Below are 16,217 nucleotides of genomic sequence, written 5' to 3' on the forward strand. Positions count from 1 at the left end.
ACAAGTCTATTTTGTGGAACACTATTTTTACTTGAAAGAACTAAAAAACTATAGTTATTCAGATTTGAGCATTGGGCAGACATTTTCTCAAAAATGAACAAAGTGAGCCCTGGCTGGTGTGGCTCAGGCGATTGGAGCACCGTTCCATACACCAAAAGGTTGTGGGTTCAGTTCCTGGTCAGGGCACATACTTAGGTTGCGGGTTAGATCCCCAGTCAGGGCACATAATGGGAAGGCAACCGATCAATGTTTCTCTCAATGTTTCTTTCGCTTCCCCCCCCCCCGCCACTAAAATCAATAAGCATGTCCTTGGGTGAGGGCTTAAAAAAAATGAACAAAGTGAGCCTGTCACTTCAAGGAAAACAACTGATAGTATGTGTTATCAGTGATAAAATTTGAATTATAGAAAGCATGAGCTTAGTAGTTCTCAATATTAAAAACCTTTCGGATAAGATATTAACGTGGTGTGGTTTTTTTTGGTATTGAATAATAAAGTGTGCAAAATTTGGAAGATCTCTATATAACTCAACCAATATTTTAAAAATGACCAATGCATAATAAGCAATCATGGATATGCAAAAGATTTATTCATCGTGCCTGAGAGACCAGTGGAAGAAAAGGTCATTGATACAATTTCAGATTCCAAATTACAACCAACCTGTAAGAAAGTACCACTTTCCTGAATTTGGTAGCATCAAAGAAGAATATCAGTAATTATCTGAAAAGGCTATTAAAATACTCTTCCTTTTTTTTATAAGTTTTCTTTATGTACTTTGAGCAGAATAGTGTATCATTGCACGTTGAAAGCAGAAGCAGATTTAAGAATCCAGATGTCTTCCATTAAGCCAAACATTAAAGAGATTTACTCAGTTGTAAAAGAATGTCACTTCCTGCTAAAATTGTTTGTTTTTTGGAAAAAATGCTCTTAATGTTAACATACAGTGAGTTTGTTATTTTTAGATGGTTGAATACATTATTTTCAATTATTAATTTTTAATGTAGTAAATATATAGAGATATAACTCACATAAAGAAAAGCTCTTTGGAGTCCTCAGTAAATTTTAAGAGTGAAAAGGGATCCTTAGACCGGAAAGTTAGAAAATTGCTAGCCTGATATTTTAAGGGCTCGTGTTGGCCTGTTCTAAAATGTGAAGGGTAGCTCTACAGTCATTTTATGCAGTTCAGATAAAATCAAGGTTAAGTGTAAGTATAGTATTAGATTTTTATTCTTTTTGTGTTCATTTGCAACTTTTATATCAAAACATTAGTTCTGTTGTTAAATCAGTGAATATCACTCCATACTGTTAACCCAGTCTTGGACTAACTAGAAGATGTTGTAGATATTTCTTCAACCCTTGAAGAGGTAACAATGTATCATAAATTATGAGAAAGTATAAGAGGGGGGCTGTGTAATGATCTCTATGTGGTAATTACATGTCACATGCAAGAATGATTGTTTAGTCATAAAGATTTAGTAATATATGTGAAAATATTCTGTAGATATATAAAATATTAATATTAGGTTTTATTGTGGTCATCATGCACAGTGATTCAATTTGTGAAAAATGGGAGAAATTAAGGTAAAGAGATACTTTTAAAAAAATAACAATTCTTCTCCCTGATTATTCTCAAGGCTAAGATAGATACATACCTTACTACTTAGATAACCCTAAATGGAGGTGATATTTACCCAGTTAATTATTTTTCATAAAGCAATCATTCTGGTATAGTTATTTCAAATATTTCATGCAAATGTTACATAATTATGTGCTACCATATAAGATATCTCAAAAATTAAAAAAACACTCTGTATACAACTAGTTTTAAGTTAGAGTGGCATGATCAAAAACATGAGCACATGTAGTTGTTAAGCACCAACACTAAACAGATGGTCCAAGAGGATACATAACAGGTTTACAGTCTGGTTTGAAGAGCATAAAGCCATTAAAACTATCAGATTTCTGTTTCTCATAGATATTAGTCAATGAATAAGTAAAGACATAATCCTTGGTTCTAGAAGGACCAAATCTTAGAATATTAGTGTTGTAGAATTGCTAACATTTCCTTCATCTATTACCCTAATTTAAAAATCACTATATACCGTGGTGGATAATACCATTGCCTGTTTATTGAAATTAATGTGTCTTGTCATAAGTAGGTCATTTATAAATGTGAAATTGCTTGAGGCTCTCTTTTGCTGCCATGTTGCATTTAACTTCTGGCTGGACAGATTTGAGCTATATTGCTAGGCTATTTGCCTCTACAGCATTTTTTAATTTTTATCTTACAAAAGAAAATGGTTGATTTGAGATTGTTAGTTTGGAAAGAGCTATGTGTAATTAAAAAGGTACTTGCTCATATATCACATGTATCATTCAGTTGCTCATCATTTATTTTAGAGAAAGACCATTCCAAATATAAATTATCCTTTTTTAAGATATGTTTTCAAAGGGAATAATCAAAACTTTATTAATTATGACTATTCTGAGTTAATGTTATTTAGTATTTTAATATTGAACATAAAGAAAAGAGAATGTTTAGAATACTTAGTAGACTACAATATCCTTTTAGAGAATTTTGGAGTCATATTGTACTACGTACTGTTTGTTTAATTACTATATGTACTGTGACTGTTATTGTATAAAGAAGTAAACCTTAAATTACACGAAGGAATGGAGTGCTTTCCTTCTTTACTTTTGACAGAATAAATTATTTATATTGTTTTCTTTTTTTTTCTTTATTGGTTAAGGTATTACATATGTGTCCTTATCCCCCCATTGCCTCCCCACCCCCCTACTCATGTCTGTGTCCATTGGTTAGGCTTATATGCATGCATACAAGTCCTTTGGTTGATCTCTCCTCCTTACCCCCACCCTCCCCTCCCTTCCCTCTGAGGTTTGACGGTCTGATCGATGCTTCTCTGTCTCTGGATCTGTTTTTGTTCATCAGTTTATGTTGTTCATTATATTCCACAAATGAGTGAGATCATGTGATATTTATCTTTCTCTGACTGGCTTATTTCGCTTAGCATAATGCTTTCCAGTTTTTTGTTGTTGTTTTTTTCTTGATATATTTTTTTGTACTTCTTAATCTCCATTTTTATGTATTTATTTTTATTGTCTAAAATTTTACATGTGTCTCTTTTTTCCCCAATTGACACCCCCCCCCCCCAGCCATTCCCACCCCGGGCAAGCCCCCACCGCCCAGTGTCTGTGTCCATTGGTTATGCTAATATGCATTCATACAAGTCCTTTGGTTGCTCTCTAAGCCCTGCTTTCCAGTTTTATTTTCTTATGTTTATGTGCAGTCTCACACATCTTACAACTGAATTTCTAGCATTGAATCCTACGTATATATAAAATGTGCTTCAGCTAAGTAACAGATACAATTACTTATTTTTTCCCTAGAAGTAAATTAAAATGACCAGGCTTCAGAAAACATAATTTTTTGTGGGTGTTGTGTCCCTCTTTTAAAATACGTTTTAGCCCTGGCCAGGTAGCTCATTTGATTAGAGCATCATCTGATTCCATCTCCAGTCAGGGCACATAGAAGAATCAACCAATGAATGCATAAATAAGGGGAACAGCAAATCGATGTTTCTTTCTCTCTTTTTCTCTCTCTCTCCCCCTCTGCCTTTCTCTCTCTAAAATCAATCATTAAATAAAAATGTTTTACATGATTAAAAGGATTATTTAATACCAAAAGTTTCATAGTGAAGAACAGCAGTCCTACTTCCTTTTTTTAAAGCAGTTTCTTCTTTCACTTAGCCCCATATACTATGGTGATAATATGCTTACCCTAGGATTTTTTTTATTTCTCCCTTTTGGACATTATCTATTAACTTCCTGATAATGATAGATGAGGTTTTAGCTTTTTAATGCCGATCTCTATTTCTTGCCTTGTTTTTCTAATGTATTTTAAGTTCAGTTAAATCAGTAATCAGTATTTACATTAGTATAACTATACAGGATGGGGCAAAAGTAGGTTTACAATTGTTTATATGAAAAATAATACAGTGATTAATAAATAATAATACAATAATAAACTCGTGTACTCACAACTATAAACCTATTTTTGCCCCACCCTGTTATGTTTCCTGCAGAGCCAGATAATATATCATTACATTCTTCTTTTTAAAAAAGTACTATTTTTCCTGAAGTTAGTAATTTTCTTGATTTACATAATTTTCAGTAAATCTTTCCTTTAAGTATGCAATTACAGGGTCTCCAAAAAAATGTACACACACTTTGAAGATTATAAAGTCAGTGTTTATTAACATACAGTTCAATTTCAAAATTTACAAGAATTTATAGAAATGAATAATTTTTTTTTTGTCAATGCCCGTTTTCAAACTGATCAACGTTCTGGTCTAGGCACTGCTAATAACATGAAGCAATGGAATTTCAGACATCAAGAATCATTTCATTTGGTATTTGTGTGCCTTCAATTCATTGACTGTTGCCAGTTTTGTACTGGAAACGTTTATGTTTTATGTATCTCCATAAAAAAAATGTCTAGTGAGACTTTAGGATAAATTTTCTTTGTTCAAAGCTTAGTCTGGCTTCACCCATTATTTCAAATCACTTAAACCTGAAAAGGAGTGAAAATTAAGTGAGTTATCAGCAGTTAAAGTGTGCATGCATTTTTTGGGGACCACCTTTATTTTTCATAGGAGTGGAGATGAGGACCTTTCAGGCAGTTTCACCTGAGGTTAGTTTCTCTCACATAAAGAAGATCATATTCTTGGGGTGAAAGGGCTTGTTTTCCATGATCCTAACATATGTCAGTTTGACCCTCACTCACATTAGGCATGCATCAAATGAGAAACGCAAGCCTTGTAATTGAGAGTTTATTGCTCTCTAGGTCCATGCCTAGAGTGCTTAGCAGTTATGCTGGTATCCAAGTCCAGAGAGTTGATAGATAGACTGTGATGTGATAGCCAGTGATTCTAAAGAAGTAGGAACTTTCCAGTTTGTTTGCATATTGAAATAACGTGTGAATGGTACAGTGTAGATTAGAAATTGAAACTGAGGCTCTGAGTATCAGCCTGTTCTTCCAAAGAACTCCACTATTCTATTGGATTTCCTTATGAGTATACTAGATCATAGAAATCCCCTCAAAGTCCATGTATTTATAGCAAAGATTTGTAAATACAAAGCACCACAGTTTTATAAGGGAATACAGAAAACTATATTCTCCTATCTTGAGACCCTTCTTAAATGTGAGATTTTTAGGTGTTGAAGTATTTTTCCATAAATTTTTCAACATACTTTCTCTAGCTTATCTAAAGTGTATTTTTCCCCAAATTACTAAAATATTTTCATCTGATATCCTTAGTATATACTAAATAGTTTCCTCTTTTTATCTTCAAAATTGTCTTTGTTAAAAGCCATCTTTCTCAAAGGCTAAAAAAATGTGAAACTTAGATGTAAACTTTTTTTTAAAAAATATATTTTATTGATTTTTTACAGAGAGGAAGGGAGAGAGATAGTCAGAAACATCGATGAGAGAGAAACATCGATCAGCTGCCTCCTGCACATCTCCCACTGGGGATGTGCCCGTAACCCAGGTACATGCCCTTGACCGGAATCGAACCTGGGACCTTTCAGTCCGCAAGCCGACGCTCTATCCACTGAGCCAAACCGGTTTCGGCTGATGTAAACTTTTTTTACAAAAAAATTTTTTTAAGATTTTGAGTAAGCCAAAATTCTAAATTCTTAAAACTTGCTAATTCTTTAGAAGACCTTTTGACAAAGGAGACTACAGGCTTTTGGGCAACTGACTAAATTTCAAAGTATCATATGAGCAATGTTGGACATAAAATTTTAAAAGAAACTTTAAAACTTTACTTTAAAAAAATCACTTTAAAGAACACAAATTTTATAACAAGTGTCAGGGGCAAAATATAGTATTTACTTAGTAAAGTTTTTAAAAATAGCAATGAAATCACAGATGTTTATTAGAATACTAAAGGCCTGGTGCACAGATTCATGCACCGGTGGGGTCCCTTGGCCTGGCCTGCACCCTCTCGCAATCCAGGACCCCTCAGGGGATGTCAGACTGCTAGTTTCGGCCAGATCCCGCAGGCCAGGCTGAGGGACCCCACTGGGCATGGGGCCTCTAGTATGCATATAAGATCTTTGGTTAATCTCTTCCTGCCCTCCCCACTCCCCCTTACTACTCAATTCATCAATCTGTTCCATGTTTCTATGCCTGTGCATTGAGTGTCTGCCCCTGGTGGTCGGTGTGCATCATAGCTACTGGTCAGATGGTCCCTTAGGCTTTTATATATATAGATTGACATCCATCCCAAAGTATAATCAAAATCATATAGTGTCATGTAATAATGGATTTGTACTTTAAATTTGTAGTTTAGTTTCTATACATTTTCAGTTGTAATATTGAAATCTTTCTTAAATATTTGTCAGAATTAAATACCTAGGTTTATAATAAAATATTATTGTAATGAAGTTAGTGGGGAAAGGAAATAAATCTTCTTTAGTTCAATTACTGTGAAAACAATTAGGAATATGCTTAAATAATACAATCTTTGTTTTCTTGAATTATTCTATAAGAGAAAATGCTGAAAGAGTAAAAGGATAAAATTTAGGATCTTAGACAGGTTATTACTTTGGACTAGCCAGAGTAATGGAAATTTCATTTGCAATCATAGACGTTCTATAAATATCTTCCCTTTCTAGCCACCTTTAAATTTCTATTTTCTTTAAATTTCTATTTTCTTAACTCTATATTTGAATCCCCTTTTGTACTTCACTTTTTTGTTTAAATCTTCATCTGAGGATATTTTTCCCATTGATTTTTTTAGAGGGGGTAAAAGGGAGGGGGAGAGACAGAGAAAGAGAGAAACATAAATGTGAAAGAGACACATTGATTGGTTGATCTCCCACATGAGGATCGAGCCTGCAACCAAGGTACTTGTGCCCTTGATCAGAATTAACCCTCCACCCTTCAGGCCAGGGGCTGACAGCCAAACCAGCTAGGGCTATTACCTCGCATTTTTTTCCTTAGTAGTATGTGTGTGAATATTCAAGTTCCACTCTTAGCAAATTTCAATTATATACAGTGTTATCAACTATTGTTATCATATTTTACATTACATCTTCAGACCTTATCTTACAATTGAAAGTTTGTACCCTTGCCCTGGCCGATTTGGCTCAGTGGTAAGAGTGTCAGCCCTTGGGCTGAAGGGTCATGGGTTCGATTCCTGGTCAAGGGCATGTACCTAGGCTGCAGCTTTGATTCCCAGCTGCAAGGGGAGCATGCGGAGGGAGGGAGGCAACCAATTGATGTGTCTCTCTCAAATCAGTGTCTCCCTCCCTCCCTCCCTCCCTCCCTCTCTTTCTCTCTGCCTCCTTTCCACTCTCTAAAAATAAATCAATGGGAAAAATATCCTTAGGTGAGGATTAACAATAACAACAACAAAAAAACAAAAGAAAAGAAAATTTGTACCCTTTTACCAACCTCTTTCTAGTCCCTTCACCCCCTTGGCCCCTGGCAACTACTTTTCTATTTTGTTTTTATGAATTTGACTTTTTAAAAATTCCACATGTAAGTGAGAACAGAGTATTTTTCTGTCTCTGGGTAATTTCATTTAACATAATGCTGTCAGAGTCCATCCATGTTGTTGCAAATGGTAGGATCTCTCTCTCTCTCTCTCTCTCTCTCTCTCTCTCTCTCTCTCTTGATTTCAGAGAGGAAGGGAGAGAGAGAGATAGAAAATCAATGATGAGAGAGAAGCATTGATAGGCTGCCTTCTATATGCCCTCCCACTGGGGATCAAGCCCACACCCGGGCATATGCCCCAACCAGGAATCGAATCAGTGACCTCCTGGTTCCTGGGTTGACACCCAACCACTGAGCCACTTGTGACTGGGCAGGATTTCCTTCTTTCTTATAGCTGAATAGTGTGTGTGTGTGTGTGTGTGTGTGTGTGTGTGTGTGTGTATCAGATCTTTATCCATTTATCTGTTGATGTATACTTAAGTTATTTCCATATCTTGGCTATTGTAAATAATGCTGCTGTGTACCTGCAGAGAACAATTTGAAACCTTTTTTTTTCTTTCTTTTTTTTTAAAAAATATATTTTATTGATTTTTTACAGAGAGGAAGGGAGAGAGACAGAGAGTTAGAAACATCGATGAGAGAGAAACATCGATTGCCGCCCCCTGCACATCTCCCACTGGAGATGTGCCCGCAACGAAGGCACATGCCCTTGACCGGAATTGAACCCGGGACCCCTCAGTCCGCAGGCCGACGCTCTATCCACTGAGCCAAACCGGTTTCGGCCAATTTGAAATCTTGATTTCACCTCCTTTGGATATATACTCAGAAGTGGGGTTGCTGGATTATATGATAGTTCTATTTTTAATTTTTTGAGGAACTTCCATAGTGATCGCACCAATTTACATTCCCACCAACAGCACACAAGGGTTCCCTCTTCTCCACATACCAACACTTACTATCTCTTCTCTTTTGATGTAATAGCCATTGTAATAGGTATGAGATGATATTTCATTGTAGTTTCAATTTGCCTGATGATTAGTGGTGTTGAGCACCTTTTCTTGTATGTTAGCCATTTGTTTATCTTCTTTGGAAAAATGTCTGTTCAGTTTCTTTGCCCATTTTAAAATTGGATTGTTTGTGTTTTGCTATTGAGTTGTATGGAGTTCTTTATATATTTTGGATATTAACCCTTTATCAGATACATGATTTGCAATTTTATTTTTCATTCCATAGGTCGCCTTTTCATTTTGTTGATGGTTTCCTTAAGAAGCTTTTAAGTTTGATGTTATTAAATCTTTGCTATCATTAAATCTATAAAGATTATCCAAGATAAAAGTGTTAACCTGTGTCGTCACTGCATTCTTTAATTTCCCTGTTCACATATACTCTTCATTATCCAGTGAGAAGATAGGACGTTTATTGGTTATTAGCCCATAGTTCACATTCTTGATTTAAATAGCTTTATTTTAGGTTATGGAAAGATATATATATATTTATTCAAGGAAATAAGAGGTTATTTATCCAAAGAAGTTGTAGAGACAAAATGAGAATGAAGGGCAACCTCTGACTTGTGTTTCAAATTTATTTTGCTATTGTCTTAGAAATATCAGATGCATTTTTATTCATTAGAAGCACAGAATATGTTTCAAAGTAATCATCTGTCCTTTTGAATCATCTCTCATAATGTAGATGAATGTACAATTTGTTTAAAGAAAAATATATGATTATTTTTAGTCATCTATAGGTTGATAGTATATTTCAGTATAATTTTAGTTTAAAGTATTTTTTAAAATTTCTTTCAGTAATCCTAAATCGGAGAGTCAGAGAGTAAATAAAAAAGTCAACAATGATGCCTCACTTAGAATTCATAATCTATCCATTTTGGTGAGACAGATAAAATGTTATTATCAGGTAAGTGTTTTTTTTTCCATCTATTATATTTTAATAATTGGTCACATACATTGTTGTGTTACTTAGGATCAATCACCTAACAATGCTTATTAAATGCCAGGTACTGGTCTGTTTCCTGGAGATAGAACAATAATGACATAGTTCCTTTTATGCAATGTTAAGATACAAGTAAGCACTTCATCATTATCTAATTTCACAAATAATTATTATATTTTATAAATTTTTAAAACTAGTTATCAGTTTTCTGAGATTTGTATAATGCAATATTTTGTTAGCTTGCTCTAATTATGCCTTTCAAGAGTGTACCTTTTATTGTTCTTTTGTAAACTTAAATTGGATGCATATTTCACAATTTAAAAATGAGCATTCTCAAGGTTATCAATATACCTCTAAGAATTGCTATAGCTGCATCAGACAAATTTTAGTATGTTGTATTTTTTAAATGTTTATTCTGTGAATTTTCTAATTTTTGTTATGATTTCTATTTTCAGTTATGAGTTATTTAAACTATGCTTTTAGATTTCCAAAAATAATGGTATTTTTAAAGCAATTTGTTGAATTTTGGTCAAAGAATTTGGTTTGTATGATACTGACTTTTTGACATTTAAAAATTACTTGACTTGGCCTAGTATGTTGTCAGATTTTATTAAAATTCCATGTGTGCTTGAAAGAGATGTGTATTCTTTAATTGTTTGGATGCAGAGTCAGAGCAAGCTTGTTTGTTAATTGTATTGTTGAAACCTTTTGCAGCCTGATTAATTTTGTCTCTTGATCTCCCAGTTATTGAGAAAGATGACTTGAAATCTCCCATTATGATGATAGATTGGATTGGTCAAGTTTTCCTTTGTACGCTTTAAAGCCATGTTATTGGGTGCAATGAGTTTCCTCACAATGTTTTGCAGATTTTATTCTTCTGTCTCTGGATTCTTTATTGTTCTGGAGAAGTCAGCTATCAGTCTAATTTTTTAAATGTTTTCACTCCTGGCTGCTAGTTTTGTCTCTTCTGATATTGACTTTTTACTATTCTGTTACCAGATATATTTCAGATATTTCTATTAAATGTATACAAGGCTTTCTTAACTCTCTCCTCCATGTTTATTAAATTTTCTTTTAACCCTAGCTGGTTTTGCTTAGTGATTAGAGCATTGGCCTGTGGACTAAAGGGTCCAGGTTGAATTCCAGTCAAGGGCACGTACCTCAGTTGCAGGTGAATCCCTGGCCCTGGTCAGGGCATGTGTGGGAGGCCAATCACTGTATCATTCTTACTTCGATGTTTCTCTCTCTCTCTCTCTGGCTCTCCCCCTCCCTTCCACTCTCTCTAAAAATCAATGGAAATTAACAAAAAATATATTTTTTTCTTTTATATTCAATCTTGTGCTAAATTCTGAGAAGATTTTCCAAACTATCTTTTCAGTTTGCTAATTTGCCCTGCATATTTGTGAAATCTCTGTTTTACCCACTGATTAATTTTGACCCTCAATAATTGTATCTTTCCTTTCTAGAAGCTCTGTGTGATCTTTTTTCATGTTTTTTTCCTTCATTTTGTTTATTAATTATTCTTTAATTTCTTCATTTACTTTGATAATTCCAAAATCTGAAATCAGATCTGTAGGGATCTGAATCTGCCTTGTGTTTTCTGTTTGCTATTTCTCATGGTGGCTGGTGGTAGCAGTGGTGGTAATGGGGTGTGTGTGTGTTTTAATTGTGAGATCATTTTGGGAGGAAATTTATCTATGGGAATACTTTTGTGTCTGGGCCAAGTATTCATTGCTTCAGAGAAGATGTGTTGCTTTTCTTACAACCAACCCAGAACTACTTTTAATTTATTTTACGCAGCTTTATATTATTTTAGAATCAATAGTTGTTTACTATAGAAAACTAGAAAAAATGTAAATTATGAACAGTTCCAGTGCCTTATAGAGATTACCACTATAGTGCCTGAATATATATACTTCTGGATCTCTTTTTCTGCATCTTTGTATAATGATGTACGTAAGTGTTTACATATATCTTTTTAACTGGTACTATGTTATTCCAAATCCTTAGGGAAACAACCCTCCTCAATATCTACCAAAGGCTAAGAAAAACAGCTTTTTCCTTGCTTCCTGAGACAGGACTTAATTTTTTCTGTTTTATCTTTTAACTGAGAAATTATCTTTTTACCTTGTTTTGAACTTAGTCATATATTTTAAAAAAATTTTAATCATTCAGCATTTTTAGATTCCTTTCTAATATCTAGTACTCCTTGTTGCCAGAAATAAAAGTCTATGCTAAATTTTTTATAAATGTTTTTAAGCCCAGATGTGAATAGTGCCAAGATGATATTAATAACGATTTTCTTTTTTATTTACTTATTTATTGATATGAGAGAGAGAAACAATGAATTGTGGTTCCACTTATTTATGCATTTATTGGTTGATTCTGTATGTGCCCTGGACTGGGAATCAAATCCGCAACCTTGGTGTATCAGGATGACACTCTAACTATTGAGCTACCCGGCCAGGGCCAATTTGCTTTTTCTTGACTGTCACTCTTTTTTTTAGACATATCTGTATGTATGTCATTAACATTTGCTGGATGACCAGTTATAACTTTTTCTATTTTTAATCTAAGTTTGAATACCGGTGGACTAATTTAGGACTAGAAGTGATTGAATATTATAACATTTTGTCAATATTGTTTCAGATATTTAAATCATAAAATATCAGTGATAGTTGAAATTCTCCTTGTACCACTCTCCTATGCCCTTTCTTTAGAACCAGTTTACCAAACCATCTCTACTTGCCCTCAGGTTTCATATTCTTAGGTAAAATGTTTCAAAGGCACTTGTGTTGTATCTTTAGAAATAGATCAATCATCTTATTTACACAATTAATAGACTTACTAAAAATATTTTTTATTCTCACATGGCCTGCTTTAATATGACAGATTTCAAGTTAACAAAGTTTAAATTAATGCAGTTCTTGTCACCTGTTAAATTACCTATCTTTTGGAAAAATCAGACTTCCCCCCCTCCCCCCACAAGAGTCTTTTAAAAATATAAAATTTGTATATTTTATATACCCCTAAGAAAAAATATTTGAGGTAAAATATTTGATATTCAAAACTCAGAAGTACATTTAACATGAAAGCTTCTTTCCTCCCCCAGCTTGCTGCTGGTTAGGCTACCGAGGGGAGGGGGCAGGGCTGATTCATCCCCTTGCCTTCTGACAGACATGAGCAGAGCAAGGGGCAAAACTGGGAAAACAAGAACCTCACCCCCAGGGTAACCTATCCCCCCTAGCATATCGCTAGTCATGTGGTTGAGCCCCCCTGACCTTTTCTTCCCTAAAGATAACATCTAAGCCTCAGTTGTATTTCAGTTCCAGGCCAGAAAAGCAGCAAAACCGGACAATCTGGCTGCCTTAGGACCAGCTACATTGACTAATGACCCCCTGCCCTGGCACTAAATCAGTGGAGACCACGACCCTGAAAGAGCGCACCTATAAAGCTGATAAATATTTTATTAAGATCCTCCCCTGAGGCCTCCCCTAAGATTTCCACTTGCGAGAGATAAATACCCTCAGGACACAGGACCCAGTGCACGCTCTCCCTCCAAGGAGCATACCTGTGCCATTCCCTTCCCTCTCCTCTGCCCCCACAGCCATGTATCCCCTAACCTCTAAGGAACCCCATGAGACTTGCAACCAGGGAAGCCATGGGCAGTGGCAGCTCGTCCCAGGTAACCCCTGAACCTGTCTCCAACGCCCCCTTTTCTCTGACTTCTCAGTGAGCCAAAGCAGCCCAGCCTGGGCTTTCCTGTTGCTTCTTTTATACCCTTACTTGTTTTATGGCCCTAAGTATATTTTTGCTGCCATCGTGGGCCCATTACCCTGTGGCTCAGTGCTGTGTCCCCTTCCCTTTGGATATCCCCATCCCCCATCCCCTTTTCCTTAAGTAAATTCAATTTTTCTTTATTCACCACATGAGATGGCTATTTAGCTTGCTCACACACCACCGACTAACTGTTTACCTTCGTTTCCCTTTCTAGATGAAAGTTGGAAGGAACAGGTACTTTTGTATTCTAGTTTGGCCTCTCTGGAATTGGTATTCAAGGCTGAATAGATCTTTTGTAGGATCCTTGGGTAGGGGTGAAGGGAGGGGGGAAGTAACTCAGCTTTTCCCTACCAGGAATTCCTGATGGCTGCTCCCTTGATAGACCGTGCCTATACTCACACTACCACCCCAGCCTCTGCTTTGAATACTACACCTCCAGCCTCTTTCAGCTGAGAGAGACTAGCCCAAAGCAAGAAGACTACGTGGATGGGATCCCTTTTAAAATGACCACAGGTCCAGATCCTACACTCCTGTCACATTTAATTGTGGGACTTATATCTCCACCCTATCATTGATAGAAATCAAAATTTGCTCAGAATTGGCAGACATTATTCAGATATCTCCTGCTGCAGTTTTGCCTTTCTACTTTCCACAGGAATGGGTCTCTCCCAGCTTCAAGGAATAAATGCCAGCTCTCAAAGCGGTTCTTTTAAATACCCTCTTAGTAGGCACGAAGTGAAGGGGAAACACCTCTCTTCTCTCTCCCATGGTGGGAGGGGGGCGAGAGGGAAAAGCCAAGGGTCTCCAGTAACTTTTCCCAAAGAAATCCTCTTGAGCCTGAGGTAGGTGTTGGGCTAAGGATCTTAAAACTGGTTCCAGCTGGCTGGTGTGGTTCAGTTGGTTAGATCATCGTCCAGTGCACCAAAGGGTTGCAGGTTCGATTCCCGATCAGGGCACATACCCAGGTTGTGGGTTCGTGCTTACGGAGAGCAACCGATTTTTCTCTCTTCTCCTTTCCTCTCTCTCTAAAATCAATGAAAACATATCTTCCGGTGAGGATTAAAAAATAATCATAAAATAAAATCCTTAAAAAGAAAAGAAAGCAAAACAGAGCTGATTTCAAAACATCACTTTAGCATGGCATTGGTAGTCTAGCATCTCATCTTGAAATCTGAGCCACGCCGGCTGGGCAATCTGAATTTTTTGAGGTTTGAAAAGAACACTTTACAATTAAAAAATTTAAATTTATTAGGACGTTTTTGCACTAATACTAAAAACAGCAATCAGGTCTAGTACCATTAATGTAGTTGCCCGAGAAAGCAGGTACTACTGTTTAAGGTTTTTCTTTAATCTCTATTTACTAAGCAACATTTGGAGTTTACCATTCAGTAGTTGAGGAAAAAGACCCTTAGTTTATACAACAAATCCTTTATATTCCATCATATTTTTGACACTTTGGTTCCATGTTCTTTACTTTTAATGTCATTCATTTAATTTTTTTTTCTGTAGCCTACTGAACTATGGTAAAATAGTTTTAATTCTTTTCACTAGTAACAAAGATAAGAGGAAGAAATACAAATAGCATGATAAATGTAATTATGTTTGAATTTTTAAAATAGATTATAAGAATCTCAAAGAACCATTTTGCTCAGTGTGTGATTCATGAAAGGGTAATGAGCCCAAACCTTTGCCAAGTATTGCTTTTTAATGGTCCTGAAAACTCTCAAGTTATTTATATTTGAATATTTGCATGCCTCTAAGAAATTGCCACCTTCTCATCTCCACTTACACCAATACTCCTCTTCAATTCCCTGCTTTGTCATTAGAATTTATCACCAAAAACATTTACTTATTTTCTGTCTACCCCTAACATTTTTGTTTGTTCATTGTTACATTTCAGTTTCTAAAACAATGCCTGGCAGATAATAAATACACAATAAATATTTGTGAATGAATGCCCATCCTGATTTTCTCAAAACGTCATTTTCTTTCAAGTTGTATCGATAAAATTATTTCTTTCTCCACCCATTTTTATTTTTTTATTTTTATTTTTAAAAAATATATTTTATTGATTTTTTAAGAGAGGAAGGGAAAGGAAGAGGGATAGAGAGTTAGAAACATCGATGAGAGAGAAACATCGATCAGCTGCCTCTTGCACACCTCCTACTGGGGATGTGCCCGCAACCAAGGTATATGCCCTTGACTGGGAATAGAACCTGGGACCTTTCAGTCCGCAGGACTGAGCCAAACCGGTTAGGGCTCTCCATCCATTTTTATAGGTTTCTTATCACTTTAGTAACAAATCGCAATATGTTCATTAGTTCACATACATATTATCCTTAATCTGTCAATTATTTTGGTCCTCCTATTTAACAAAGTCATATTTATCTTAAGTTCATTGATGTATTATTTTTCCATTTCTTAGCACCTTAATGATGAATATCTTTAGAGCTAGGAAAAGTCTGGAATGTCTGAGGATGATATAATAGAGCTTTAACAGTAGCAATCTGTTTTAGCCTCTAGTCTCATGTCTTGTATATTTTTAAATGTTACTTATAAGATTGGAATAGGGAGACAGAAATTTTTTATAAAAATATAGATAGAATCCTCTGAAGAGCCACTAGAAATGGAGGTTTTAGAAAAATTTGGGTTTTTAAAATCTGTATAATTTTTTGCTGCTTTATCTAATATTAGTACTTTCAGACATAACTTAAAACTAACACTTGGAAATAAAGTAAAAGGTAAATTTTTCCGTATTAACTCCCAATATTTAATAAGGTTCATCATTTTTAAAACTTTATACTTTTCTTTTACTTCCTACCCTTCCCACAATGCACGGGATTGAGCCCGCAACCCAGGCATGTGCCATGACTGGGAATCGAACCAGCAACCTCTTGGTTCCTGGGTGGACACTCAACCACTGAACCACACCAGCCAGGCTCAGTTGATATTTTTAGTTCCCTCGGA

General features: G+C 35.5%; 1 protein-coding gene across 2 annotated transcripts in view; it reads left to right on the plus strand.

The window, feature by feature from the left end:
• CCDC88A (coiled-coil domain containing 88A) overlaps positions 1-16,217 on the plus strand; it is a 105,314-nt gene that overhangs the window by 14,260 nt on the left and 74,837 nt on the right. For both annotated transcript variants that reach the window (XM_006083327.3, XM_014447194.2), the window contains exon 3: positions 9,326-9,434. In XM_006083327.3, coding sequence (XP_006083389.1) covers positions 9,326-9,434 — 109 coding nt within the window. The remainder of the gene's footprint in view (positions 1-9,325; positions 9,435-16,217) is intronic.

Source organism: Myotis lucifugus, unplaced genomic scaffold (assembly GCF_000147115.1).
Source record: "Myotis lucifugus unplaced genomic scaffold, Myoluc2.0 scaffold_6, whole genome shotgun sequence".
NCBI lineage: Eukaryota > Metazoa > Chordata > Mammalia > Chiroptera > Vespertilionidae > Myotis > Myotis lucifugus.